General features: G+C 41.0%; 1 protein-coding gene across 4 annotated transcripts in view; it reads left to right on the top strand.

The window, feature by feature from the left end:
* Window positions 1-27,005, top strand: part of CHN2 (chimerin 2) — a 331,335-nt gene that overhangs the window by 25,614 nt on the left and 278,716 nt on the right. For 3 of the 4 annotated variants that reach the window (XM_069462640.1, XM_069462639.1, XM_069462637.1), the window contains exon 1: window positions 14,575-15,332. The exons of the other annotated variant lie outside the window; for it this stretch is intronic. Coding sequence is in view for 2 of the 3 variants with exons in the window: in XM_069462639.1 (XP_069318740.1) it covers window positions 15,284-15,332 (49 nt within the window). In the remaining variant the exon portion in view is untranslated. Of the gene's footprint in view, window positions 1-14,574; window positions 15,333-27,005 lie in introns of those variants that run through there. 4 annotated transcript variants of the gene reach the window in all.

Here is a 27,005-nt window from a genome sequence, read left to right as displayed (position 1 = left end):
AATGCATCCATCCTGAGCAGGATAAATAAAAATAAAGTCGCTCCTAGACCCACTGTAGGAAATCTTCAAATTCCCTCAAACGAGAGTGGGGAGGGAAAAATCTTAAAAGCAATAAAAAAGAAAAGATTGCCAAAAAGTCACAATAACTAGATTAATAGTGGGCTTCTTATTGGCAAGAAAACATGTCAGAACACAATGAAATAATATCTTCAAAGTGTTGTAGGAGATTAACTGTCAAGCTTGAATTCTATGCAAACCTAATTTTTATTCCAAAGGAGAGACAAAATAAAGACATTTACAGACAAAAATGGAAGGGATTGCTACGAAGAAATTCTCATAAGGAAACTTTAAAAGACTATTCTTTAGGAAGAAGAAAGAGAGGCCTAGCCATCTCTCTTCCTGGTCTTCTTGCTGTCCTTTCTCCCCAGCAGCCTGAGTGATCTTTTCAGCCTGAATCAGAGCGCGCCATCCCCTTCCTCAAAGCTTCTGTGGCTTCCCATTGTGTCTGGAAATAAACAGAAAATCTCCACTATGACCTCCATGGCTGTGGGGATCTGGCACCTCCTCAACTCCCTGACCTGGTCTTCCTCTGCTCCCTGTGGCATTCATTTCGCTCCAGCTCCATTGGCCACTGTCCCGTTCCTCCAACACGCCCCGCCTGTGCCTGACTCAGGCCTTTGGATCTGCCGCTCCTCCGCCAGACCTTCCAGATCAGTTCTCCTCTGAAACATCACGTCCTCAGAGGTAATTTGCCCGAGCACTTTGTTTCACACTCATCTGAACATTCACTTTTCAACATTTGAAGTTATCTTTTTCTTTTTTTTTTTTCAAGTTAGTTGTCTGTGTCTGCTGCTAAAGCCTTTAACCTCTTGAGGGTGGGGACTTTGTTTTCTGTTACATCCTCAGAGTCTATAACTATGCATGGAGCATAGTAGGAGCTTAGTGAATGTTCGTTGAATGACTATTTGGCATTAATTCCACAACTTAGAGTGAAAAGGGGTTACATTATTTTATAATAATTATTAGAATGAGTAATCTGTCCAGGACCCTACCTACCAGAACTAACAAGAATTTCTACCTCCTTTATCATGGTTTAGTGGTATCCTGTCCCCTTAGGGTTGTAGAGGACCCAGGGGTCTCTTCTCGTGTCAGAAAGCAGGAGATGATGCTCTAGTCTTGCACTGACACACGTACAGCCCTCGTGGAGCCTTTGAAAGCAATCCTTTTCATTTTCTTTTTGCCAGGCTTGGACATGTAGCTTATTTGTGTTAGGGCATACTGCCATCTGGGAGAGCACTTCTGAGGGCTCTGTCCCCTCACTGGGCACCGCATGAGAGTGGGGGCACAGGGTTTTATCCTTAAGAACCACTCCCACCCCCACCTTAAGTTATGAGGAATTTTACTGTGTTCACTCCCTGCTCAGATCAGTTTTGCCTTTCCCCCCAACCCAGTGTCCACCTTCCTCAGTTAGCCTTGATGGAAAAAGGACTCCTGAATGCTCTGCACAGAAATTTAGGCTGAAATTTTGCAGTATGAGTGTTGTTTGACCACCCTCGGTTGCTAGAGAACCCAGGAATTCAGACTCAACACTAAATCCTCATGCGTTAGTGGGAAGGAAAATTCTTCTCACACTTAATCCTAAGTCTCCTTCATAAGCAAGCATGAGGCAGACATGAAGAATTCAACAGATTTTCTCTATATATATCTTTTGCCAAACAGAATTATTCTGGTATATATAAATAAACACTCTCTTTTTCTAAGTAGAGAGATCATCAATAATTACCATGTTTTCATTACTCAAATTATGAAATACTTAATGGCTTTAATGGCTATTCTGTATTACATAAATGCAAAGCACAGTTAAGAACTGGACATTTGAGGGGGGCTATTTAGCTCTCAATATATTTTTATTTTGTTGCCTTTTTTTTTTTAAGAGACAGAATCTTGCTCTGTCACCCAAGCTGGAGTACAGTGATGTGATCATAGTTCACTGTAGCCTGGAACTTCTGGGCCCAAAGGATCCTCCTGCCTCAGCCTCCTGAGTGGCTGGGACTACCTGGCTAATTTTTTCATGTTTCATAGAGACGAGGTCTTACTTTGTTGCCCAGGCTGGTCTCAAACTCCTGGCCTCAAGGGATCCTCCAGCCTTGGCCTCCGAAAGTGCTGATATTACAGTACAGGCATGAGCCACTACACCTGGCCCCTTTTATTCCTTATACTTTGCAAAACTGAGTTAATGCGAAGTTAGTGAAGATTGTTATTATCTCCAGCAAATCAACTTAGGTATTACGAACTTATGCTAATCCCCATCTTATTTTGAAGGCATCGAAATAACTTAAATTGCTAAGCATTTGTTTGATCTTTTGTTGTTTATCTTACATTTTCAAATTATTATTTTTCCCTGCAGACATTGGAAACACCAATGAGAATTAAGATCCTCCTTCATCAGTGTTGTAGATTATTTCATTCTAAATATTCACATAATGTGGTTACATATGTTTCATTTGTAACATTCCAACATCAGTCTCTTCCCCAAGTTTTTTTATTAGAAAGGAAAATATTTCACAGCAAGCATTTTAATAATATCATGAATGAAATTTAAAATAGTTTAAAAATGTGATAGAGGATGAATGGCATTAATGTACAAAGAAGTCATGTAAATTGATGTGAAGAAATACTTAAATCTCTATAGAATATCAAATTAAGGCAAATCATAAGCCAATAAAAATATTTTTCCACAGATTTGACCAATCAAAAATTTTTATAATTACTCTGTAAAGATTTATTGCAAACTACTAAGAGGACCATTGACACACCAGTTAAGGGGCACTATAGTTCAACGATTAAGAGCTTAGGCTCTGGACTTAGATAGAGCTGGGTTCAAATCCAGGCCCTATCACCTGCTGTGTGACATTGGGCATAATCCTTAACTTCCATATGCCTCTAGAGATCTAATTTGTAATACAGAGACAATAAAAGTGACTGCTTACAATGTAATTGAAAAGAGTAAGATCATACATGAACAACTCTTGGTGCGATTACTGGGACTCAGTACTTATTGTTATTTTGGCAAAAAAATATGAATGGGCAATTTGCAAAAGAAGAGATATAAATGACTAATAGGCATACACAAAAAGTTTCTCACTAGTAATCAAATAGATGCAAATTAAGGCTGGGCACAGTGGCTCATGCCTATAATCCTAGCACTTTCGGAGGCTGAGGCGGGGAGGATCACTTGAGCTCAAGAGTTCGAGACCAGCCTGAGCAAGTGCTAGATACCGTGTCTACCAAAAATAGAAAAAATTAGCTGGGCATGGTGGCGTGCACTTGAAGTCCCAGCTACTTGGGAGGCTGAGGCAGGAGGATCACTGAGCCCAGGAGTTTGAGGTTGCAGTGAGCTATGATGATGCCACTGCACTCTAGCTGGGGTGACGAAGTGAAACTCTGTCTCAAAAAAAAAAAAGTAATGACATTGGAAAATATTCATTCAAGTTCATTCCAAGAGGAAAGTAGCTTTATTATTGTCTCTAACTAGAAAAGAAAAGCATACTCATTTCAAAAATTGCACAATATAAAAAAACTAAATGAAGTAGACACTAGTAATTTTAATACTCCAAAATAGACACTTTTGCTATAGGTTTTAACACAGTTTTTTCCACATAAATGTTTATATTCCTGCACAATATAAACTGCAAAAAGCAAACTGCTAAACTGCTAATTCCCCCAGAAGGAAAAGACAACTGAAGAATTGAAGTACTTATTCATGGTGGTGGGAATATGGACGATTTTTTTTCTTTTATTTATCTATTTTTTGTCTCTAATGTGTCTACAGTAAGAATGAATTACTTTATAAGAAAAACATTTTAAATAGCATAAATGCTATAAATGACTTTTTCTTATGGCTATTTCTTTCAGGACTCTGGAGATGGAATATAAAAAAAATACATAATATTCCTTTGCAAAATGAGAAATAACACTCATTAATCACTTTGCCGTCTTCTTAATGAAGACATGCAAATGCATATGCAAATGAGCTGAACTTCTTTTATGAGACTGTGACAGGATGCTCTACAAAAGTGAAGGTAATGATAGAGTTTGAAAAATAGAAGTACAGATGAAGGTTAGCAGTGGTGGAAGATTTCTATTCAATGCCTTAGAAGAGTTGTATTAATCTGATAGTGTTCTAACAATAATAAAATAAGATCACAAACAGCATTGAGAAATGCAAGCCAGTTATTGTGGCATGACACATAAGAGTGTAACAGAATGGATACGGAGGCTCAGATCAAAATGAGAATGTATAGAGTTACAATATTGTTCAGACTTCTTCATAAGTCTTGCCAGATCATCATATTCAACTACTTGACAAGTTCAGTCAATATCACTCATGTATAACCCTAGGGTATTTTTATCCAATATCACATATCTGAATCAAAACTAAAAAAAAAGTCAGTTCAACATTCAAAAATTTTTGTCTACACAATTGCATATCTAGAAATGCAAATTGAGTAAACTCAAAGTCCTTCAAAATTGTTAGCATTCAATAGACAAAACTTTAATGTCACAAGAGAGTGCGAAGCATTAAGGTTCTTTAATATGACTGTCCCAAGGAGAATTAGAGCTAGGCTTATAGAAAATTAACGTCATTGGACAGGGCAGAAGAGAATATAAGACAGTATCCTATTGTGTTAATCCTGTCTCTGCCCTTTCATGTGGAAAATCAGGCCAGCCTGCTGCCTTTAAATGGCTGGAGAATCCAGACTAAAGATAAACACTCAGCTGGATTCTACAAACATTTTCGAAGTTCTGTTACAGGAAAGGTTCTTGCATTGGGGAAGGGAGATACACAAATGGCAAAATACCATCACTAACCTCCAGAATCTTCCCATTGCATGAGAAAGCCAGGCAGGAAGGCAACTGCAACACATGGCAGAAGTTTTTTAAGTGCTGCATTGATGTCATAGACACAGGAAGAGGAGATGGAGTGACAGTCCCCTAGAAAGGGGCTGTGGTCACTATTACAGTGATAGTAGACTTCGCCACTCAAAGCCAGGGCCACGGACCAGAAGCTTTAGCATCACCCTGGAGCTTGTTAGAGATGTAGACACCCAGCTGCCATGCCCAGGCCTCCTGAATCAGCAGCTCTGAGCTGAAACCCGGAATCAGTTTTAGTAGCTCCTCAGGTAAGATTTACGGGCTCTAACATTTGAGAAGCGACATTGTTCTGCAGTACAGATACTTGTGATGTAAGGGGACATGATCCTTTTTGTTGTTCATGATAAACTTTTAATAACACACAATTTTAAAATCAACAATTATACATGCTCATCATAGAAAAATTAGAAAATATGGAAAAATACAAAGGTGAAAAACATTGCCCTAATTCCCCATTGTATTGGTTCAGATTCTCCAGAGAGACAGAATAGGAGAGTGATATACAGAAGATATATGTATAGGAGATATATATATTGTATGTACACATGCGATAGATACACAGTCAGCCCTCCATATCCATGGGCTCCACATCCATGGATTCATCCAACTGCAAACCAAAAATATTTGAAAAAAATAATACAAATTAAAAAATAATACAGTATAACAACTAGTATAACAACTAGTTACATAGCACTTATATAGTATTAGGTATAATAAGTAACCTAGAAATGATTTAAAGTATACAGGAGGATGTGCATAGGTTATATGCAAAAACCACACCATTTTATATAAAGCACTTGAACATCCACAGATTTTGGTATCTGCAGTGGGTCCTTGAACCAATTCCCCATGGATACCAAGAGATAACTGTATAAGAGTTATCTTATACACACACACACACACACACACACACGAGAAATATGTAATATATGCAGGAGATATATATAGGAGATATATACATAGGAGATATATGTAGATAGAAGAGATCTATTTTAAGCTATTGGCTCACATGATTACAGAGGCTGGAAAGTCCCAGATCTGCAGAGCGAGCTGCCATGTGAGAGACCCATGAGAGCTGATGTTATAATTCCAGGCTGAAGGCTAGCAGGCTTGAAATCCAGGAAGAGCCAATGCTTCAGCTGGAATCCAAAGGCAGGGAAAAAGCTGATGATCCAGTCTGAAGGCCAGCAGGAAGAATTTTCTCTTACTCCTAAGGGATGGTCAGCCCTTCCTTCTACTCAGGCCTTCATCTGATGGGATGGGGCCCACCCACATTAGGGAGGGCAATCTTCTTTACTCAGTCTGCTGATTTAAATGTTAATCTCATCCACAACGCCCTCACAGAAACACCCAGAATAATGTTCGACCAAATAGCTAGGCATTCCTTGGCCCTGTCAAGTTGACACAGAAAATTAACTATCACACCTGAATTAACTGATGTAAACATTTTGGTATACTTAATTTTCCACCATTTCAATTCCATCCCCAAAGAATGGGAGTTTAGCATGAGAGTAAAATCTTTGTGTATAAAGAGTCAGTATTTTACTTGGTGCCTTACTGCTACTGCCACCATTGGAAGTGGATGGCAGGTGCGTTCACCTGTAATACCGCCTCTTTCCATCCAAGTGGATGGCTTCATTTTCATATATTCAGAACACATGAAGAAGTTGGGGGAGTTTCTCCAAAGCAATTTTTCTAGCTGTGGCATGAAGTGTTTCTGTGGCATAAACATCACCCTTCGACCCCATCTCAGCTGAAAATCCCATTTCTAATTTTCTTTCTGATTGAGAAATGGTAGAGTGGATTTTCTGGGAAACATCTGGCTGTTCTTATGGGAGTGGCCCCAAAGTAAGTGCATATTTTTTTAGGCTTATTCATCAAGAAGTATATTTTTAAAAATCATAACATGAATTAAAATTTGAAATTGAGAAATTTTTGTCCTCAGATTATAGTCTATTTTCTCACATAGTGATGTTTGTGGTTACGTAGTCTTATAAAAGGTCTTGACAAGAATTGTATTCTTGCTCTTTGCTTCATGACCAGAGACAGTCCTGGCAAAATCATGGAGCAACATTAGTCCTCACCATTCCCAGTCGACCTCTTCAGCAGTATAATCTGTTTCCTAAATCTCATCTCTCCCATCAGTGGTTCCAACTGTTAGCAGCATATTGGAATCACCTGGGAGTTTTATAAAAATGCTGATGTTTGGTTTCTGATTTGATTATTCTGGGGTGTGATCTGGGCACTGGGCTTTCTGAACGCCTTCTGGGTGATTCTAATATGCACTCAGAGTGGCAAATCATCATCCTAGAACCCTTATTACTCAAAATGTGGTGACACACTGTCCACATTCCCTTCAAGCTCATTAGAAATGCAGAGGCCTGCTCCAGACCTGCTGGATCAGAGTCTGCATTTTAACAAGAGTCCCAGGTAAGATATAGGTAGACTATACGGGTTACACAGCACTGTCCAATGACATGTTGGTCCTCCCCTTAGAATCAAATTCAGCTTTTGGGATAGGGAAACTCACTCAGGTGAAAATAGTTATTTTATTTAATGTCTTAGGTCTCCCAAAGGTTATCAAATTATAGCAGGTGTTCATTGCATTGTTTGAGTAAATTTAAAAAGTAAAAGTTCTAATTATGAACTTCAAGCATCTGGAAGTTGGATAGGATGGAAGTTTTGATTAGGGAGCCTTCTTAATTCCTTGGAATCCTCTCACTTGGGCAAATAATTTCTTAGTTTCCCTAACACTATGCCTGTCCCTGCCCAGGCCCTTGGGGTCAGGAGCACAAGTTCAGCGAATTCTCCAGAGCCTGGCCTGACCAAAGGTTTATGTTTTAGGCCAGGAAAAATGTTAGGATTGTCCTAGGTTCCAATGGCAAACATAAATATTTAAAGCCAAGAAAATGTATTTTAAAGACTTCATTTCTCTGAGTAAAGGCTCAAACAGGAAAATATTTACCAAAAGAGCAGAATGAAACTTCAAACCAAAGCTAAAGGGCAAGTTTTCTTTTTGTGTGTTTTGCAAAGAGTCAGCTAAAGCTGGGTTCAAATCAATGCCTGTACCATTGGTAAATTATTTACTCTCTCTAATTCTGGTTTTCTTAACCATATAAAGTAGGGATGATAATACCTACAGCTAGGGCTGTTGTACATTTTGATTAAGACATCACATAAGTTTTCTAGCCTCAGTTTCCCCAAATGGAAAATAGAGATAATTCTCACTTCAAGAGTGTTATGAGTATATAAAAATGTATACAAAGTACCCAGTATGGTCCTGGCACCCAGTAAATGATTACTACCTAGAGGGTGATTTTTCTGTATCACTAATGGCAGAGAACATGGTGAGCAGTAATAATAGTTGCAGGTAGTAGTCATTGAATGTTGATTTCCACCCCTTCATCTTATAGGGACCAAATTTGGTGGAGAGCTTAAGTCATCTGCCTATACTCTTTCCACTAAAATCTACTTTGAAATTCTACAAGAATTCTCATCCAAGGAGGCTGAGTGGGGAAATGTCCCAATGTAAGGCATGATCATTTTATGGAGGAGGGTGTGTGTGTGTGTGTGTATGAGAGAGAGAGAGAGAGAGAGAAAGAGAAAGAGAGTGCTTGAGTGTACTTTTAAATATTACACATGCTACTCCCTGAAGATTCTGATGCACTCTCAACATCCACTCTCTCTCCAAGAACTACTGCAGTTAAAAAGTACCTGCTATACGGAATATATAATTGAGTGCCAATATTATTGTTGGACATACGTTCTATTACATAAAGATGAGGTATATTATTATCTCCATTTTACCAGATGAGGAGACTGAGAAACAGAAAGGTTGAGTTCCTTGTCCAAGGTCACCAGACAGTAAGTGTATAGCTGAATCAGAATTTGAACTCAGATTTATCTCTGAAGCCCAGGCCCTGCTCATATGTCTTAATATACTTCATGGAGGTGATACAGCATGCAGATGGTGGCAGAGATGAACATTGTTCTTGCACCAGACCATAATTCTTCCAGAGTACTCTGGAAAAGCAGGTGTAAGCACGCTATGCTTTGCTCTAAGGAACGGAAGACATGCAGAACTCCTAAATGGGCTTCCATGTTTTAGACACTATATTACATCTACTATTTCATTCAATCCTCACAAACTCTGCAAATAGGGATTATTAACCCCATTTTAAAGGTTAAGAAACTAAGATTCAATAACTTGTTCAAGGCCACTTAGCTAATAAATGACAAACTAGGATTGAAATCCAGGGCTGTCCGACTCCATAGATACATATTAAACTTTCCTGGAATCACTTTTTCATGCCTTGTTTTACAGGCAATGTGAAATATTTGGAAAAAGGCTAAAATATGTTTTCAGTATCAGAAGATTGGTCTAGATATAGTGCCTGTTAGCTTTCCTTTAGTGTACATTTACTCTCTCTTCTTTAAAAAAAAAATGATTTCTGTTTTGTTATTGAACCTATAGCTGCCACAGGGAAAGAAATGAAAATATTGATTCAGATTTTCTGAGGGGTGAAGGCAGAGAACATTACGAGTACAGTATCTGCTTGGTTCTCTGGGCTGACAAGCTAACACTGTGTATTAGAAAATGCCAGCTATCTGGAATCAGCTGTTGAGGCTTGGTTTTGGAGGTTTTGTTTAAAAAAAAAAACAAAAAAACCTGCTGCAAAGAAAGTCATCAGCAGTATGAATAATATCTATAATTTCCAGTTAGAGATAATTTCTGTAGCTGTTTCAAAACTTTGTCCCAGGTGAGATGTAAACTCCCAGGAAGGAGTGGAGACCTTCATGTTGTAGGATCCCCCAGGGCAAGGATGTAGTTTTCCTCATGTCTTTATTCCCAAGGTCTAGTATACTCTCTGACTCATAGTGCTTAATAAACATTACCAAGTGAATTAATGAATGCATGAATAAGTGAACAGTTAGCAGAGAATAAATCCACCAGATATCTTTATGAAAGCAAATTTTGCTAGTAAAAGAGCATAAAGCCATAGGTACCCCCCAGAAGACATGAGAAACAACTCACTTCATACTTTTGCCCAGAGCAGGCTTAGAGCTGTCTTCACTTTATCCTAGATTTCTCTTAGGACATCGAAGGCAGAAAAGATTTTTATAATCTAAAATGTCAGGGAGCAAAGCTAGAAAGTGCAATATGCAGAAGAAAACACATCCAATGAGTTTCTGAACGCTATGGTGGTTTTTTGTTTCAGAAAGAAAGAAAAGCTCTCTCTTGCTCTGTCTGATGGCCTAGTTTAAGTCTGGAGGTGTGCGTTTGTGATCCTCCCCAGCTACGTTGCAAATAGGAAACTGGAGGCAATACCCAGGCCCCTCTGCAGCTCGGTGAGAAAATGCAGGACCACCTATGCCAGCAGCGTGTGTCACCACTAGGGGTCCCCAGCAGCAGGCGATGTGAACTGGGAATTGGGTATCTGAGGCGGCCTCCCTTTGTCTGCACCCCAGGTGTGGACTCCTCTTTGTTCAGAGGCAGGGCTGCTACCTGCGGCAGGGCTGAGCCGCCAGCTTGCTAGCTGACCCCATCCCGGGCTCTGGCACCTTCTGAGGAAAAGGAGTGTTTCTCAGCTTCTGTCTCTAGTTAGGCAGGACATTACCTCAGAGGGGGCCAACGCTTTCTCCTTAACAGGACTAGGTATCTTTGTATTTGAAATAGGGCTTAAACTACAAAGGGAAATATTTCTTACCACCACAAAATTGATGGCAAACAGACCACTTCTCAGGGTACAGTAAAGTATTTGCCATAAAATATTTAAAGTTAGTTGACAAATAGCCTCACTGTTCTCCTGTGAATGCCGGCCACTCGATTAATCTTGAAAGTAAGGAATACAGTATTTCATCCTGTGTTTAGCACGAGAAAATGGAATGACCTTCACTAAGAAACGCCCCAGAGTGCCCGAGAGAGCACAGCTCCAGCCACGACAGCCACATTCACCCTGCGGTGTTTTCTTGTCTGCTTTTAAACTTCAAAGGAATAATAAAACAAAATAAACAAATTACAGTAATGCAAGAGCTACCCAGCAAATAGTAAGTTATGTGAGTTGTCACAGCTGGTGATGGAAGGTGAGGTGCAGACTGTGAACATTTGCTCCATCAAAATTTTATTCTTATGTTTTCACCATTTTAGTGTTTCTTATTCACAGCAAAGGTAGTGCCCTTACATACCCATTAGCTTCTTTTTGTGCTCCAGACGTGTTACTCATCATCTGTGGCTCAGTGGTCACAGCTACTGAGGTGGAACGTAATTGGCATACAGGAGAACTATTTACCTTACTTTACTCATTTATTCCACAAATATCTCCGGGGCACCTATTGTGTGCAAAGCATGGTAGAGCATACAAGGGCTGTGCTACAGGAGATGGCTCAGCATGGACCTGTTTGAGGGACGTCCTGGGTGGAGATCACAGGATTGTCTTCAGTGGAGATGGGACAATTAGAATCACCAACTGTAGTTGCACAGCAATTGCCTGAAGCTGAGAACCTACCCTTTAAAAGCTCTGTATTTCTGCTTATTATTATGGCATTTTTCAGGCAAAAGTTTCCACCCTCCTCCTTTGCTGGCAAAGTAATAAACTTCTCTTTCTTTCTCCTAAAAAATAAAAGAGAGAGAGAGAGAGAGAGAGAACACAAGGGCTGGGCAGACAAGGATCCTGCCCCCAGGATGCTTTAAATAGACTATGGAGATAAAATAGTACCAAAATTAGTGTTAAAACAAGACAGAGCATGAGATCTGCCAATTGAGAGGTGCAGAATGAGGACTAAAGGAATTCTTCTGGGAAGGAGAGCTGGTTTCTGGTATGGGAAGCAGGGAAGATTCTACAGAGAAGGTACATTCTGGTTGAATCTTCACAATAGGAAGGGTGGGTCACAGGAGTGAATGGCAGAGACCATACTGCCAGCCCCAAGGGGCACAGGGCACAGTGAGAAAGGTAGAATTCATGAAAGGTGGAACAGAAATAAGTTTGGAAAGAGAAAACTGGAAGGCCTGGAATGCCAGGTGAAAGCTAAATTAAAACAAAATGGTAATTTTTAATTTTAAGTAGATCATATTATCCATAAGACTCTTTTTTATCTCATAAGACTTTTAATATTTGAAGATAAGGTAGAAATGTCTAAAAGAATTCTACTTTTCAAACAGACTTAAGCTCATCAGTATTTCCTTTTCCACTGGAAAACAGGAATTCCCTAGATTGAAGACCATACATGAATGAATAAAATAGATGAACTAATTTTCTCATTGTTTGATTTGAAGATCCACAAACAAGTCCCTGAGCCTACTGAGGAGGGTGTTAGCAATTTTGATTCAGCCATCTCCTGCTAATTTATTGATATTAAACATTTTTGCAAGGAGCAGCCCGCCTTTAGGCCTCCAAATCTAGGAAGGATGCTAGTGAACCATCATGCCTGCTGAGTTTTCTCCATTGGTTATAGCTTTAATGATCCACATGCTCAATTAGCTTTCAGATTTTAGTTCTGAACCTGGAGCTCTCTGTTTGTTCTTCAAAATAATGGGCTTCAAAGTTATGGTTATGGTCCATCTCCTACCGACGGGCTGGGCCTCCCCTCTTATCACACCTCTGTTCAGCAAGCGTGTTTGTTGGCCCTGTTATCCTGCTTCTGGGCTCAGGACCCAGTGGGAAAAAAAATGAGTCTCAGTCTTTTTCTACTTTTGTACAGCACAGGGGTGGTGCCTTCCCAGCAAGTGGCCCTCTGTCCCTTCATCTGTCAATATGGAATACTAAAAATAATCTATTTCATAGGGCCTTGCTTTGCTTTTTCCAACTAACTAAAGCTCTGTGAAGGCAAATATTACCATCCAAACTGTGTAAATAGAATCTAACATCCTTTTGTGAGACTTCAGAGATAAATAATGAAATCTATTGCCTATTGCACAATTTGGGATAAGAAATATAAACCTTGGGCCAAAGGTGAGCCATTTCCCCTGGTAGACGAGTTCATACCTGATTAGTTATCTCCAGAAGCAATGGAGAAGGCAAAAAGTTGTTCAAACTATACATTTGATCTTTCAAGTGACTTCTAGAATACGAACTTTATCCCATGTGCATTGCAGCATTACATATAGTATCTCAATCTTCAATCTTTACAACACTCTATGTTATCAGATTTTTGTGGCAGCTGGAGAAACTGAGTCTCAGTGAGTTGAAGTAATTTGCTCAAGGTCAACCCAGGTGTTGTCTTCAAAGCCCAGATGGTAACAATGCCAGCAGGTGACATTGCCAAGTCAGAGAGTCCACCATCTAAATATCTGGAGGGATAAGAAGATTACTAGTCAAACAAGTAAGTGCTGCCTTCAATCAGAAGAACTCTGGGGAAACAGGAAGTTCCACTCTGATAGAGAGGTCGAGGGTGTGATGGGCCACAGGTCCCTGAAGGGCTCCAGATTAGGCTACATCAAGGGTGCATTGCACAAAAGAAAAATGGCGGTATCGGGTAGGTAAAGAGGTGATGCTTGGGTCTCCTTATACCAGGCAGGGCTGATTCAAGGTCTGTGCAGGTGAGGGTCAGGAAGACACAGTCCAGTGTGACTAGAGAGTGCTCACAGCCCTCAACTATTCAGCAACCCACACTGACAAAAATGAGCCTCACTTGGAAGACAACTGGGATGGCACCCTGGAGGGAACTTTTAAAAAATAGTTTAAATCAACTAGAAAACGTGATGTGGGTGTATATTGTGATTACTTAACATGCATTATTCACTGTACGTTAGGTGTTCCCCCAGGATCCGGCTGCTGTTCCTGTGTCACTCCTGATAATTTTTAAATTGACTATGTCCTTTTAACCATGTTTTTAAAAACTGAGCTACCCCAATGTGAACACTTTCCATTTTGCTATATAATGAGAGTACTTTCATTCCTTTAATGTTTGCTTTTTCCTTTGATCTAACAATTTCTCTTCAAATTTCACAGTTTTCTGTTGCTTTAGGATTGAAAGGACCGATTAGCCTGCTGGGAGCGTGAAATAGACTTTTTTAAAAATCTGCATGATATTTCCTCCCAGTGAAATTAATTTAGGTTTAAATACGGGGGAAGGTATACACCTTGTGCCCTAGTCTCTTTCTCTCACGCACCTAAGCAGTTCCTTATCCTGAAAGGGTACAGTCGGACCGGCTGCCAAGTCTTAAGTCTTTTGTGAGGCTCCTTTGCAAGGCGCAGTCGGAGAACCTCTTTCTCTTTGACACCCGGCTTTGTGTGGGCCTGATGACACATTTGGAACGTCTGTATTTCTTTGAAGGCCAGCCCCAGGAGTCCAGTGGACCCGTCGGGCACTGTCCGCGGCTGGGGTACTTAAGTGTAGCTGGATTGGCTTCCTGGGTGTTTTAGGAAACGCACCTTCTTGCAGGACAGGGGCTAGCATCAGCTCCGGAGCAACAAAGGACAATTTGGAGGGGAGTGGAGGGAACGCTCCACAGCCGCTCTGGCATCCCAGACCCCTTCTGCCTAGCGCTTGTGTCCTTAGCGGTCCCCCCTTGGCTCCACGGATCCCCCACCCGCGCTGTCTCGCTGCTCCTAAGCCGGGCGGGGCGCGGCGAGCCTCACCACCCTCCCTCCACACCCTCCCTCCCTGTCCCCTTTAAACCCTAGGACCAGCGCTGCGCGCTGCAGCCGCGCTCGCCCGGCGCCTCCCGCGACCTCCCCAGCACCTCGGGGACCCGCTCCCCCGTCCAGTCTCCCCCCGCCCTGCAGTCCGCAGCTCCCTCTCCAGCCCCCGTCGCATGAGCTGTCAAGCCCGCGGCAGCTGAAACAGCCCCCGAGCGCCCGCGTCTCCTCTCCTTCCTTTGTGTGCGCGCGAGCGGAGTTGGGGCGGAGGGAGAAGGGGGAGGTCGCTCTGTCTGTCTGTCTCCCGCCGCCTTTGCCCGGGCTGCTCGAAGTGCGGCCGGGGAGGCGGGAGCCCAGGGGAGGGTGCGGGAGGGTGCGGGAGCCGGCGGGGAGGCTGGGGGCCGCCCGGGCGCCCCAGTCCCCGCAGCGCACGGGGTAGCGCTGACAGCAGTGGGGCTCGGCAGGAGCCGAGCTCAGCCCGCCCCGGCCGTCCCTCAGTCTCCCTCTGCCCCCACCTATCCCCGACACCCGGAGAAAAGCGTGCAAAGGCGCGGAGAGGGACGGAAACCACAAATAAATAGCGGCGGCAGCAGCGCGTCATCTGGTGGAGCAGGAAGTGCAGGCTGAGTCCGGAGGCTGGTGCTTTTTGCGCGTCCCCAGGACTTTGCCATGGGCTGGGGGCCGTGGAGGCTGAGAGCGGCCGGGCGAGGGCAGCGGCGGCGGCGCCCGCACCGGGGCTGAGCGAGCAGCGACGCGCGGGGCGCGCGGAGATGGCAGCGTCCAGCAACTCCAGCCTGTCCGGCTCCTCGGTGTCCTCTGGTGAGTTTCAGCCCGTCGGGCGCGGCAGTCGCGCTGGGTCTCTCCCCCAGCCTTCGCCCCGCACCCTGGGATGGATAGAGCCTACCTGTGGCCGTCCCACCTGCGCTCTCAGAGTGGGGGCAGGCATCTGGGGTGACACTTGTTTGGTTTTGCCAGCACCTCGGTGCCCATAGCACCTCCGCGTCTGACATCTGCCCGCGCAGAGCTGGGGGAGCGGTGGCGCCCTTAGTGTGCGGACGCGGGTGCTCTGGATCTCGGGGCGCAGCAGGCGAGAAGCGAAAGGAGCAGGGCTCGCACTTTCTGGCGTAGCTGGAGCGGGGGCTGGCGGGGCGGGGAAGGCGAGGGCGAAGCTGGGTGCCCCGACTTGTTGGCCGTGCGGCTCCCGCCACCCCGGATACCCAAGTCCACAGCAGAGGGGAGCAAACCCTCGCTCCTCGCAGACTTGATTTTCTTTGTTTGTTTCAGAAATTAGCTCTGTGGAGACACTGGCTTGGGGCATGGGTTTGAGGTAGCAGCGATGAAGGGATTGTGTCTTTCTGGTCCTGATTGAAGTGGGTTAGGGGAAGGGAAGTCGAGCCCAGCCTCTGACTCTTGGCACATTTACGTGTGTGTGTGTGTGTGTGTGTGTGTGTGTGAAGAGAGAGAGAGAGAGAGAGAGAGAGAGAGAAATTTCCTATGTGGTCCTTAGACATTTTCTTGTAATACTCTCTGTAATTTCACTAGCAAGGCATACATTTCTTTTTGGTTCTAAGTGTGGCTGAGCAAAGGGTGGGCTTCTTTCTGTGGTTGATCAGTGGATCTAATTGAAGAAAAAAAATGCTAATGAATCTAAAGGAGTAGGAGTCAATAGAAGCAGACCTACTGGTTTCTGAGTATGGTAGGTTTCTAATCAGAATGATGCATTGAGTAGAATTCCTCTACCTCTCTGGTCATTGAAAACTTTAATGCCAAACCCTAAAGGGACAGCTGATGAGACATTTAGCGTAGTATAACAGTATTCAAGGGTCAAGAAGGTCTTGGAGATCTAATGGAAATGCTCAATATATTAACAGTATTAAGTCCTATTGTGGTCTTTTTATTATTATCCATAAATTAAACTCAAGGGAAGAAACATCTTTTTGGAGGCCTTGGACAGCAACCCAGACATAAAAGAAACCACATCTTTAAATGTGTAACTAATTAAATAATAAATGCAAGGTGAGTTTGACTAAGGTGCAATTGTGACCTGGCACAAGGTGGTCACTTGAAAGCCATCTGTTATCTTTTTTGGCAGGGTTCGTTCCAGGGAAATGGTACTTCCTTTCTTGATTACTGCCAACTAATCAAAAACACAGTCTTAGGTGTATGATACAGTTCAAGTTTCTGGTTGTAGCAGCCAATGGGGCAGAACAGTCATATCTTATTAAGAGCAGCAACAAGTTGACCGCCTGTGGTTTTGATTCTGAGAACTCAGCAAATGCTATAGCTTATTTTTAGTACCCTCAAACCACTGCTGCTGCTTTTCAATTCATTTTGGTTGACTAACATTGAATTTAAAATACAGTGATGTTGGCTTTCTATTAGCATAAGGTTATCCCTCTCAGAAAACTGCCCACTAGCAAATGAACTGGTGGGCGAGAGGTGGCAAAGGGAAAGAAAAATGGAGAAAGGACAAGGAGGCAGTATTATTACATGATTTACTGGTGGCATAAATTACAGATGCTGTGGCATCTGCATTTTTAGGTCTTGATGTAGCTTACAAGAAACCTGATTGAAAATCCTAACTCAGCCTTAGGAAGAATACACTGGTTTGAAGCAGCACAGTATAAGCTTTAGATGATGGTAATTGCTTTGCAGATAGGATAGAGATACTTATAATGGTTCTCTTTCCTGCTTTATTTACCACTATTTTTAATACTAATGGAAACTTGGAAATTACATGAAAGCTGAAATTCAAAAAGTGGGTATGGATATATTATGTGGCATGAATCAACCTGGCCCGTGAGTTTACGTTGCCTAATTCACCAATAAATCAGGCACTTTGTCTTGAAAAATACAGAATTGTAGTTCTCTTTTTAAGCACACTTACCATTGTGTGGGTCATGAATAATTCAGATGACGCAAACAATTCACACCTGTGAGAGGTGTTGGGCAGGAAAGAATAGAGCTTATTTGTGGTGGCAGCTGGGTTCTCTCAGGCAAAGGCCAGAGTCTGAGAAATTAGGGCACTCCATCAATCTATTCATCACCATTTCCAGTGGCCTACTGTGTGCCAGGCAGTAAGATAAAAACCTTGGCTTCGAGTAGGTTAAGCGAGGAAGATAATTTTAGGATTCCTTCTAGCTCTGAACTTGTGGCTCCTCACTGACAAGATGGGTATCTTGGGTTGAGTTACTTAACTTTCCTAAGCCTCAATTTCCTCATCTGTAAATAAAGCTAATAGAAATAATAGGACCTATTTTATAGGGTGTTGTGGTAATTGAATGAGAAAACATGTGTAGAGTGTTTAGCACAGGGCCTGACGGTTAATAAGTGCTCGGTGTGAATAAACTTTACTCCTTTGAGGAGTGAAAAAGAAGGCATTCACTGGCTCAGACCTTAGGTGCAGAAATACATCCAACATACATAACATCTACTTCTTCTGTCACATGTTAAATTTGATCTTGAATTTGGGACTTCATTAAATAAGCATCATTTGAGTGTCTTCTAGGTTTCAGGCATAGTCCTGAGTGGTTGGAACGGAAAGATGAGTTAAAATCCTTTCCCTTACCATCCAGCAGCAAAGACAGACAAGCAATATTCATAGCAACCTGTATGCCAGTGTGATCAAATGAATTCTGTGAAGGAAAGTGCAGGGAAAGAGAGTGATTGCCTCAGTTTAGAGGGCTCAGTGGAGGTGACATATGAGTTGGGTATTGAAGGATCAGCAGAATATTTCTGGAAATCAGGGAGAGGGAAAGGCACTTCAGGAAGGAGGAACAGCTTAGGCAAAGGCCTGCAGAAGGGGAAGTTCATGGACTTATTTCGACTTTCTTAGGGCTATTGATCCTTCTGTGGATAGTTGTGCTTCTAGGCCCGTCATGCATAGAGCTGCCGGCTCACTTAGTGCTGCTGCTGATGTAGATTTTCTTACTGTTCAGGGAGCAGTGGAGTTGATGGAACAGCTCTGGAAGCCTTAGGACATATGTGGACAATGGAGCACTAAAAAAGGAATAGTTGATTCTGTAACATCCAGCATAGGGAGAGATGAACTCAACGTGGGCTAAACGTCTCTTAGCGGAATAGCTGTGGGAGACTTAGGTTTGGTTGTGTTAGCACAGAGTAAAGATCTAATAATGTACTCAGTATTAAGGTTAAAGTTATCTGACTTTCCTGAGAACATGCTCTCACTAGGTGTTGTTGAACAAATCACCCAAGTGTGTCATTTATTCTACCTTACTAACTGAGACATAACAAATGAAATAATCAGGTTACAATTAATTTTAAAATACATTTTCCTAGAACTCTTCAGAAATTTTCTCCTGAAATATTTAATTATGTGCAAAAGAAATTGCTTTACCTTTGTTTTAATGATAACTGCTGGTAATTAAATTTCACAATCACCTAGATTGGCAGGAAGGTTTGATTACCTTTATTATTTTAAGTTGCAAAAAAAAAAAAAAATCCCTATCCTTAAGCTTTTAATCTAGCCTGTGATACCTGATTATATTCTGAAATAAATAATGGTTGATTTGCAAAACAGTTTTCTTAATAATCATGGGTTGCATTTGCTTTTATAATTGAAATATGAACTTTTTGCATATTAGTAATATGATTGCTAAATGGGTAATTTCACAGTCAAGAAAAAAAATCAACCCAAGCAAAGTAATAAATAAAAAAGCTATAAAATGTTTCTAGTAACTGCACAAGGTAAAAAATTTAAATATTAAAGGGACCCCTAGGATAAGAAGTTAAGACTTTGAAAACATAAGCATGCCATATTATAAAAGTAAAGTCAACATAGACTTTTTAAATTAAAATGCAAATAGAAAAAGATTTTAAAAATATGAGTATTATGTACAGAGGCATCAAAACTTTAACTGGGAAAAGAACGTTCCTGAATGGGTTGTGGTATTTATTTCTCCTGATTCTATACAATAGTGATGTGGGCCAGGTAAATAATGTTATTTTCTGCTATCAAACTGGTGTTAATCCTAGAAATGATAAATAGGACTTTTTATTACTCCTTATTGGAGGATCATAACTAGTAATATACACAAGTTTTCCCTGTTGCTATATGCAGGTGGTCAAACTAAACTATAGTAATTCTGGCAAGACTCATGTCTGTATAGCTAGAAACTCCCTGGATCCAATACTACAAAACAGGGTATCATCAAAACACATGTTCTCATCAAGAAGTCTTCTTTTGGACCTCTGGATCTTTTAGAAATTTTCTTCTGGAATACTCAATTATGTGTAACAAAAATTGCTTTGCCTTTGTTTTAATAACTGTTGGTAATTAAATTTCATAATCACCTAGATAGGCAGAAAGGTTTGATTACCGTTTTAATTTTAAATCACACTCACAAAAATAGCAATTTAAAAATAATCACAGATAAAAAAAAAAACAAAAACCTGCAGAGCTAAAGTTAACCCTGTGAGAGAAATTATTCACTCGGTCCTTCTTGTTTTTCTGGTGGCCTTTCCACACCTTCTTTTAACTTGTTAGATTTCATTGTCCATTTGTAGTATCTCAGATGAGCGGAGAGTTTGGAATCTGAGAGGTAAGGAGACTTTTCTTAAGCACGCTGCATATTTGCAGTGTTTGACAAGGGGCCCACTGATGTGTGTACTTTTTCTGAAATGCCATTTCTCTCCAACTATGAATAACTCCATGAAGTGTATTGAATGACTCTGTCGTTTGTCCAACTTTTGGGAGCTGTGAACACCAGGTATTTTCCGTGGCCAGTCTGTGTGGGGAGAGTGTGTTCTCTGAGCTGCCACCTGGAGCCTGCCTCGCGTGTGAGCCCTGCTGAGGGCCGTCTGCTGCTCCGCAGGGTCTCCTGTTTTTGCCCAATGCTGAAAATAACTGGACGCTGGGTTTGGAGAACCTATACCTGAGCAGTGTCACGCGGGTATACTTCGGAAAAGTTTTCTGCCAGAAGATCAAGATTCGTGTCAAGATAGATACAGAGGAAGAGAAATGGACCTCGTGATAGACAGACGTAGGATGACTAATATCCGCCTATCACCCACCAATCATTTATCTTTTATGAATACATATTCGCATTTCATGGCTTTTGAAATATGTTGTTTAATTTTCAAGACAAATGGCTTTTCCCCCTCCCTCCCTTTGTTCTTTCCTTCCTTCTTCCTTCTCTTTGTCTTTGTCTTTCTCTTTCTCTTTTCTCACCTGCTATTATATTGGCCAGATTTCTATTTAGACATGTTTTCATCAGTACCACGTTTGGGTTACTTTACTGTTCATGGTTTCCAAATCCTCTCGGCACCTTCCTGCTTCTCCTTCCATTTGACCCAGGGAAAGGAAGCTGGTATTCTCTCTCTCACGTGGATTTTGGTCAGAGGGTCATGATGAACACCTGTGTCTCCGGTGCAGGCTGGTTGGTGTGACAGAGCACACTGATGTGTCTTAAAGTCACTAACAAATGCAGAGGGTTATTTAAAGTCTTGTTGTTAGAGGAAACCCCAGTTAGGGATATGCTGGCCCCATAGGCAGCAGGCCCTGCCATGGGACCCATGTGGCTGTCCATTGGGGTCCGAGGCTGAAGACCTGGGATGAGCACATTGTCAAGTGGCCACAAAACTTTCAGCTGTGCATCCAGGAAGAGCCAGCCACTAGCTGCTTGTACAAATAACCTGCTATTCACCACATTCATAATTAATTGTACACCTTTGTGGGGGTTAAGCTTTGAATACATTAATAGTCTGTAAGGGATGATCTAATTACAGCATTGCCCTGCTTCAACAGTTTGGCTTGTCAAAGTCACCCAACCTCAGCCCATTTTCAATATTATGACAGCAGCATAAAGTATTATTTTAAATCAACCAATGTTTAAGTGTCATAGACCCCTAATAAATACCACCTGGACTGAGTAGATTTAGAGTGAGGAGGGACCTTGGAGGTTGTTTAGCAGAGTCCAACCATTGCATAAGTAAGAAAATCAAGGCCTGAGGAACTCAGAAACTGTCCAGTGCCACTTAGCTAGTTGGTGGTGGAGCTGGAACTGTCATCTAGGACCTAAGTGCCCATGACATTAACTCTCCACCCCCCTTCCTGGCTCATCCTAAAGAGTAGCATCATCCTTAGAGAATTGCTTCCAGACATTTTTTTCTGTCTGGCTTCATAGAGGCTGTTCTATTTAATTATTTAATACTTTCAAAAAAGAAATCATGAAGTGCTTGTATTTTAAATGGGCCTTAGACCTCAAGGCTTTTGTGCCTATGAAGGCACAAAGACTTAAGTGACCTAGGTCTGCCCTAACTATATATAGCTGTGCTATCCAATGTGGTAACCACTAGCTACATGTGGCTATTTTAAATTAAAAATATTCATCGGGGCACAGTTGCTCATGCCTGTAATCTCAGCATTTTGGGAGGGCGAGGTGAGAAGTTCTCTTGAGGCTAGGAATTCAAGACCAGCCTGAACAACATAGCAAGACCCTCTCTACAAAAAATTTGCAGGGTGATGCACTCCTGTAGTCCCAGCTACTCTGGAGGCTGAGGCAGGAGGATTGCTTGAGCCCATGAGTTTGAGGTTGCAGTGAGCTGTGATGATGACACTGCACTCTAGCCGGGGTGACAGAGTGAAGCCCTGTCTCCAGAAAATAAACAAATAAATAAAAATATTCAGTTCCTCAGTTGCACCAGGCACATTTCCAGTGTTTAACAGCACACATGGCTAGTAGCTACCATATTGAACTACATTTATATGGAATGTTTTATTATTCTACAGGAAATTCTACTGGACAGCACTGGTCTATTGGATCAGTAGTTCTAAGATGGGGATGTAACTAGTGTAAAGTTAACAAGCTAAGGACAGAAAATTTGATCCAATGCTCTCCTATTTCTGTATTTGCTCATTGTGATGTTTAGGTTATCTTTCACTAATTTTGCAAATTGACTTTTTAAAAAAGTAATTTCTTCATAATCTAGAGGGAAACTGTAACAGCTGGAGGATCATGTTGGGGAGGGAAATTAAAAATGTTTGTAAACTCCTCTTGTCCTGAGGTTTGGTTCAAGCTTTATTAAAAAAAAAATAAAAAAATGACCTTTTGTTTCCCTGATGGCAACTCAATTTCTTTTTTAAATAAACCCACAGTGAGTTGTAATTTCACCCTCAAAAAGGAAAAAATGTCCAAGTCTGGAAAAAATTTGGGTCTTATAATTGTACTTCTTCCAAAAAATCATAAAGAAAATAGGAAAATTTTGAATGTGTGGACTAAGGTTGCTAGTGGCATATCCCAGCCTTGTTATTTAAAAGAGATTTTCTACCAACTTGGCTATCAGCAGTCCAGCTAGAAGGGTTTTGCTTCTGCAAAAGATCCACATACAGGGCAAAATAAAAGCATTGGTTTTTAGAAAATAAAGTTAGCTTTTGGAATTTTCAGCACATTTAACTGGGGGGAAATGCATGCAAATAAGATACAGGAACATGACAGTTCCTAGGAAAAAGAAGAACTTCTCGTCCTTGCACGTCTATTACCATCGTCAAGTGCAATACAAGTGGGAAGGTGGAATGTGTCTTCAAAGTGTTAAACAAATAGCAAGAAAGAGGTGGATGTTTAGGCCATTGGACTCAGAAACTATAATACTAAAAGACTGTAATCTTAGCATTTTGGGAGGCCTTCGTGGCTTGTTCTTTATTAATATAACTCAGATCATAGATTTAGGGTAGTGTGAATCACAGAAGCACTTGGGTGATAAACTTACGCAATTCCTTTTTCATCAGAGGCCCAGTTCCTGAATTTTATCATGTTCCAACATTGCCCTCTGTACCCTCAGTACTGGCTGAGTATTGTCCTTTTCAAGGAAACCAAACCTAGCACTTCCTTATTACTTCACACAATGCCACATTAGTAATGTGAAATGCTTTTTCTTAAGCGGTTTTGCTTCCAAGGAATAAATCCAAAAGATTGTTGAGACAGCAAGGAAATGTAAGGAAATAGGAAGCAGAGAGTATGGCTTCGGCAGTGGATCTCCTGCAGTATCTGTCAGAGTGTAGGAGCTGCCATATTGACCTCTGAGGGCCTGATTCTGAAGACCTAGACCTATGCTGTCCAATATGGCAGCCACACCTGGCTCTTGAGCCCTTGAAACGGGGCTAGTCTGAATTGCGATGTGCTACAGGAGTAAAAGACACAACAGAGTTCAAAGACTTCGTACAAAACAAGCAAAAATGTAAACTATCTGATTCATAACTTTTAAAATATTGAGTATACTTTGAGTTGATAATATTTAGGATCCAGTAAATTACAATAAATATATTTTAAAAATAAATTTCACCTGTTTATTTTTAAAATAGTTAATGCAGCTACTGGAATATTTGAAATTACACGTGTGACTCACATTCTATTTGTATTGGATAACACTGGTATAGATGACTCCAGTGAAAATGTTGTAGCCTCTATCACAGCATCTTGCATTCAAAACCTGATGATTCACTGGCTGGTGGCTCCTAGGGTTGCATCCGTATCTATTGCTCAAGCCAGAAACTTACCCTCTGCTCACTAAGCAGTTCAGCCTCGATTCTCAGGTCCCTGTTTTGTTGTAGTCCCAGATAATGAGAGATGTCCTTAATTTTTCTGAATCTGTACAGTGATTTTGAAATGAAGTAATACAGAGCGGGACAGGTTCGGACTTTTGTCAGATTCTTGTTTAGACAGGTGTTGTTTTTTGTTTTGGTTTTGCTTCAGTATAATTCTAGACTTTACATATTTTTGTTAGATTTATGTACACCTCTTCTTCCAAAGAACGCCTGCAATGCTATGAAGTTGGAAAGAGAAGCTGAGGAAACAAGGGACACATTTTTATCTCTACTTATATAGAAAACTTTTGTCTGATAACCTTTATACTGAGGCATCTTGCCATGAATATGTTCGTGTGTGCACACATATGCACACGTATGACTATGTATGTGTGCATATATGTCTCTGTGTGTGTATGTATGTATACAAAGAAAGCAGACGTGGATTAAGTTTCAAACAAAAGTTATTTCAAAGCAAATTTACATTATATATAAATTAATATCAAGGGAAATGAAAAGTCAGGCCCAGCATTACTTTTAGTAATGAAAGAATTCACTTGGGATTATGCTAATGAGGTGTAGATATTAATACACATAATTTGGCTGCCTAATATTGATTTAAGTTGCTCATTCAAATTCATTTTATTATAGAAAAATTTGCCATTTTGTTTTTCAATGCTTGTCCCCACAGACAGTGAGCCCGTTAAACCATGTTTATTAGGTAAATAATACTATTTTGCTCATTTTCATATGCAAAGAGAGCACTATTATGTCTCTTTTAGTATGTACCCTTTGAGTGGTTAGTTTCTGGCTGGGATCCCATTAGTTCAGACCAAGTGTCCTCTCTGCTATCTCCCTCACGATCAATGCCTGGGGTTGAAGGAAGCCTCAGTGACCTGGGCACGTAAGTTTTCTTCTCAGTGATGTTAATGTGCCCTAGGGTTGAACTTCGGCCACAGGAGAGCCCTGTGCTGGTTTTAAACAGCCAAACTAACCCACCTGCATTTTTTTCTGAGTATGAATTCTTCTTCAGAGGCAACAGCAACTGATAGGGGCGTTGTAAATTATCGTGAAGTAATTAGTATCAGATTAAGATTAGGAAAAGAACCCAAAGCAAATCCCAGGCAATTGCACATGTAAGACATGATTTTGAGTTAGACAATGTCATTTGTCAAAGGACATAATAATTGCCACTGTACTTACTTGGTTCTGTATTCTGACCCCAGTAATAGCAGCAGGGGTATTTTGTAAGAATGCACAGCAGCCTTTCAGGGAGAGTTGCCCTGCAGGCATCTTGCTTTTCGTAAAAAGCTGAGTGTAAATCTGTCATTCCCGAGTTCATGTTCACATGTCTGAATCCATCTGTAGTTCCAGCCCGTGCTCCTTCTTACAGTAATGAGCTCCATCCATTTTCTACCTACAGAGTACATTGCTATTTCTTCCTGATGCTTTGAATGTAGCTCTTTGAAACTTGTTTCTAGCATCCATTCTTGAGTTTTATGAATAAATGTGGGTTCATTTGAATCATGGATTTCGAGGGTCACATTGTGTGACAAGTGCTAGGAAGTCAGGGTCTGGTCCAAACACCAGGCCCGACTAACTCTGTTAACTTGGACCTCTCTGAGTTTCCATTTTCTTGTCCATAAAATGGGCTAATAATACTAATTGTAAGAATCAGATGTGTGAATGTCTGTGAAAAAAATTTGAAAATTTATGAACAAAATATAAAAATCCTTGGTCTCATGAAATTCATATTCTAATAAGATGCTCCACAGGTTCCTTTCCTGGGTGATAAGCGACTACTCAGAGCTCATGATCTTCTAAGAAAAATTTCCCCTAAATACATATCTTTTGCTCTTCTTTGTCAGCTTTTCAAATCCTTGAATAATTGTGCCAATTTAGACTGTCTCTATTCTGTGTAAGATGACAGTGTGCATGCCATATTCCCAACAATATTTTAAATTAGCTGGGACAATCCAAAGGGACACCACTGTTTATACTTTCCCATCTAGAGGAATGGCTCTTTTTAAAATTAAATTTTATGTCATATTAAATGTATACAAAAGAATATCCATGATAGGCATCAAGTTATGAAGCATAGCAAGAAAAGCATAAGGAAAGTTACCACCTGACTTAGAAACACTACCTGTCCTTGTATCTTCTCTGTACTCTTCTCCCCTCCCTTCCCCATTTTCTTTTATTCCTTTCCTCCAAAGGTAACCACTACCCTGAATCTTCTGTTTATTCTCTTGCGTTTCTTTCTGCAATAGTTTTTTCGTGTATTACTAACATACATGCTCCACAAGGGCAAGCTATTTTTGTCTGTTTTGTTCAATGCTGGGTCCCCAGTGTCTAACACAGTGTCTGATGCATAGGAGGCACTCAATAACTAGTTGCCGAGTAGACAAATATGCCGATATCCCAAGCACTCTATCATAGAAATGTCACTATAGCCCCTCCTTTATCTCTTATATGTAAATCAGTTCTGTAAGGATCCCATCACCAGGTCACATTAGCCTTGTGCCTTCAATCGTTTTCAAAAAATTAGTATTTTTTTTTTAAATTCATAGATAATTTGCACTTAGTTGCAACAGGAAGCTCCCAACAAAATCACATGGTCTTTTCTGAATCAGCACTTCTTAACTTGATTTGTGGTTCACAAGCCCATTTCAGGAGTGAATAGTAAATGCTTATTAAATTTAGGTAATAAAACAAGAGTTCAACACGGACCACTACAGAGAATTTTTATTTCTATACCAACAAAGGAAAGGCAAACAGGATTTTTAAAAAAGTAATGCAGTATACATGTTATAAGGATGAACCTGGAAAACATCATGCTAAGGCAAAGAAGCCAGTTGCAAAAGACTGCATATTGTATGATTTCACTTACATGGAACGTTCGGGATAGGCATAAGAGACAGAAAGTGGATTAGCTGTTTCCTGGAGCTGAG

The sequence above is a fragment of the Eulemur rufifrons genome, chromosome 29 (assembly GCF_041146395.1).
Source record: "Eulemur rufifrons isolate Redbay chromosome 29, OSU_ERuf_1, whole genome shotgun sequence".
In the NCBI taxonomy this organism is placed as follows: domain Eukaryota; kingdom Metazoa; phylum Chordata; class Mammalia; order Primates; family Lemuridae; genus Eulemur; species Eulemur rufifrons.
The sequence above is the reverse complement of the archived record's forward strand: the minus strand, read 5'-3'. Positions and strand labels throughout refer to the sequence as shown.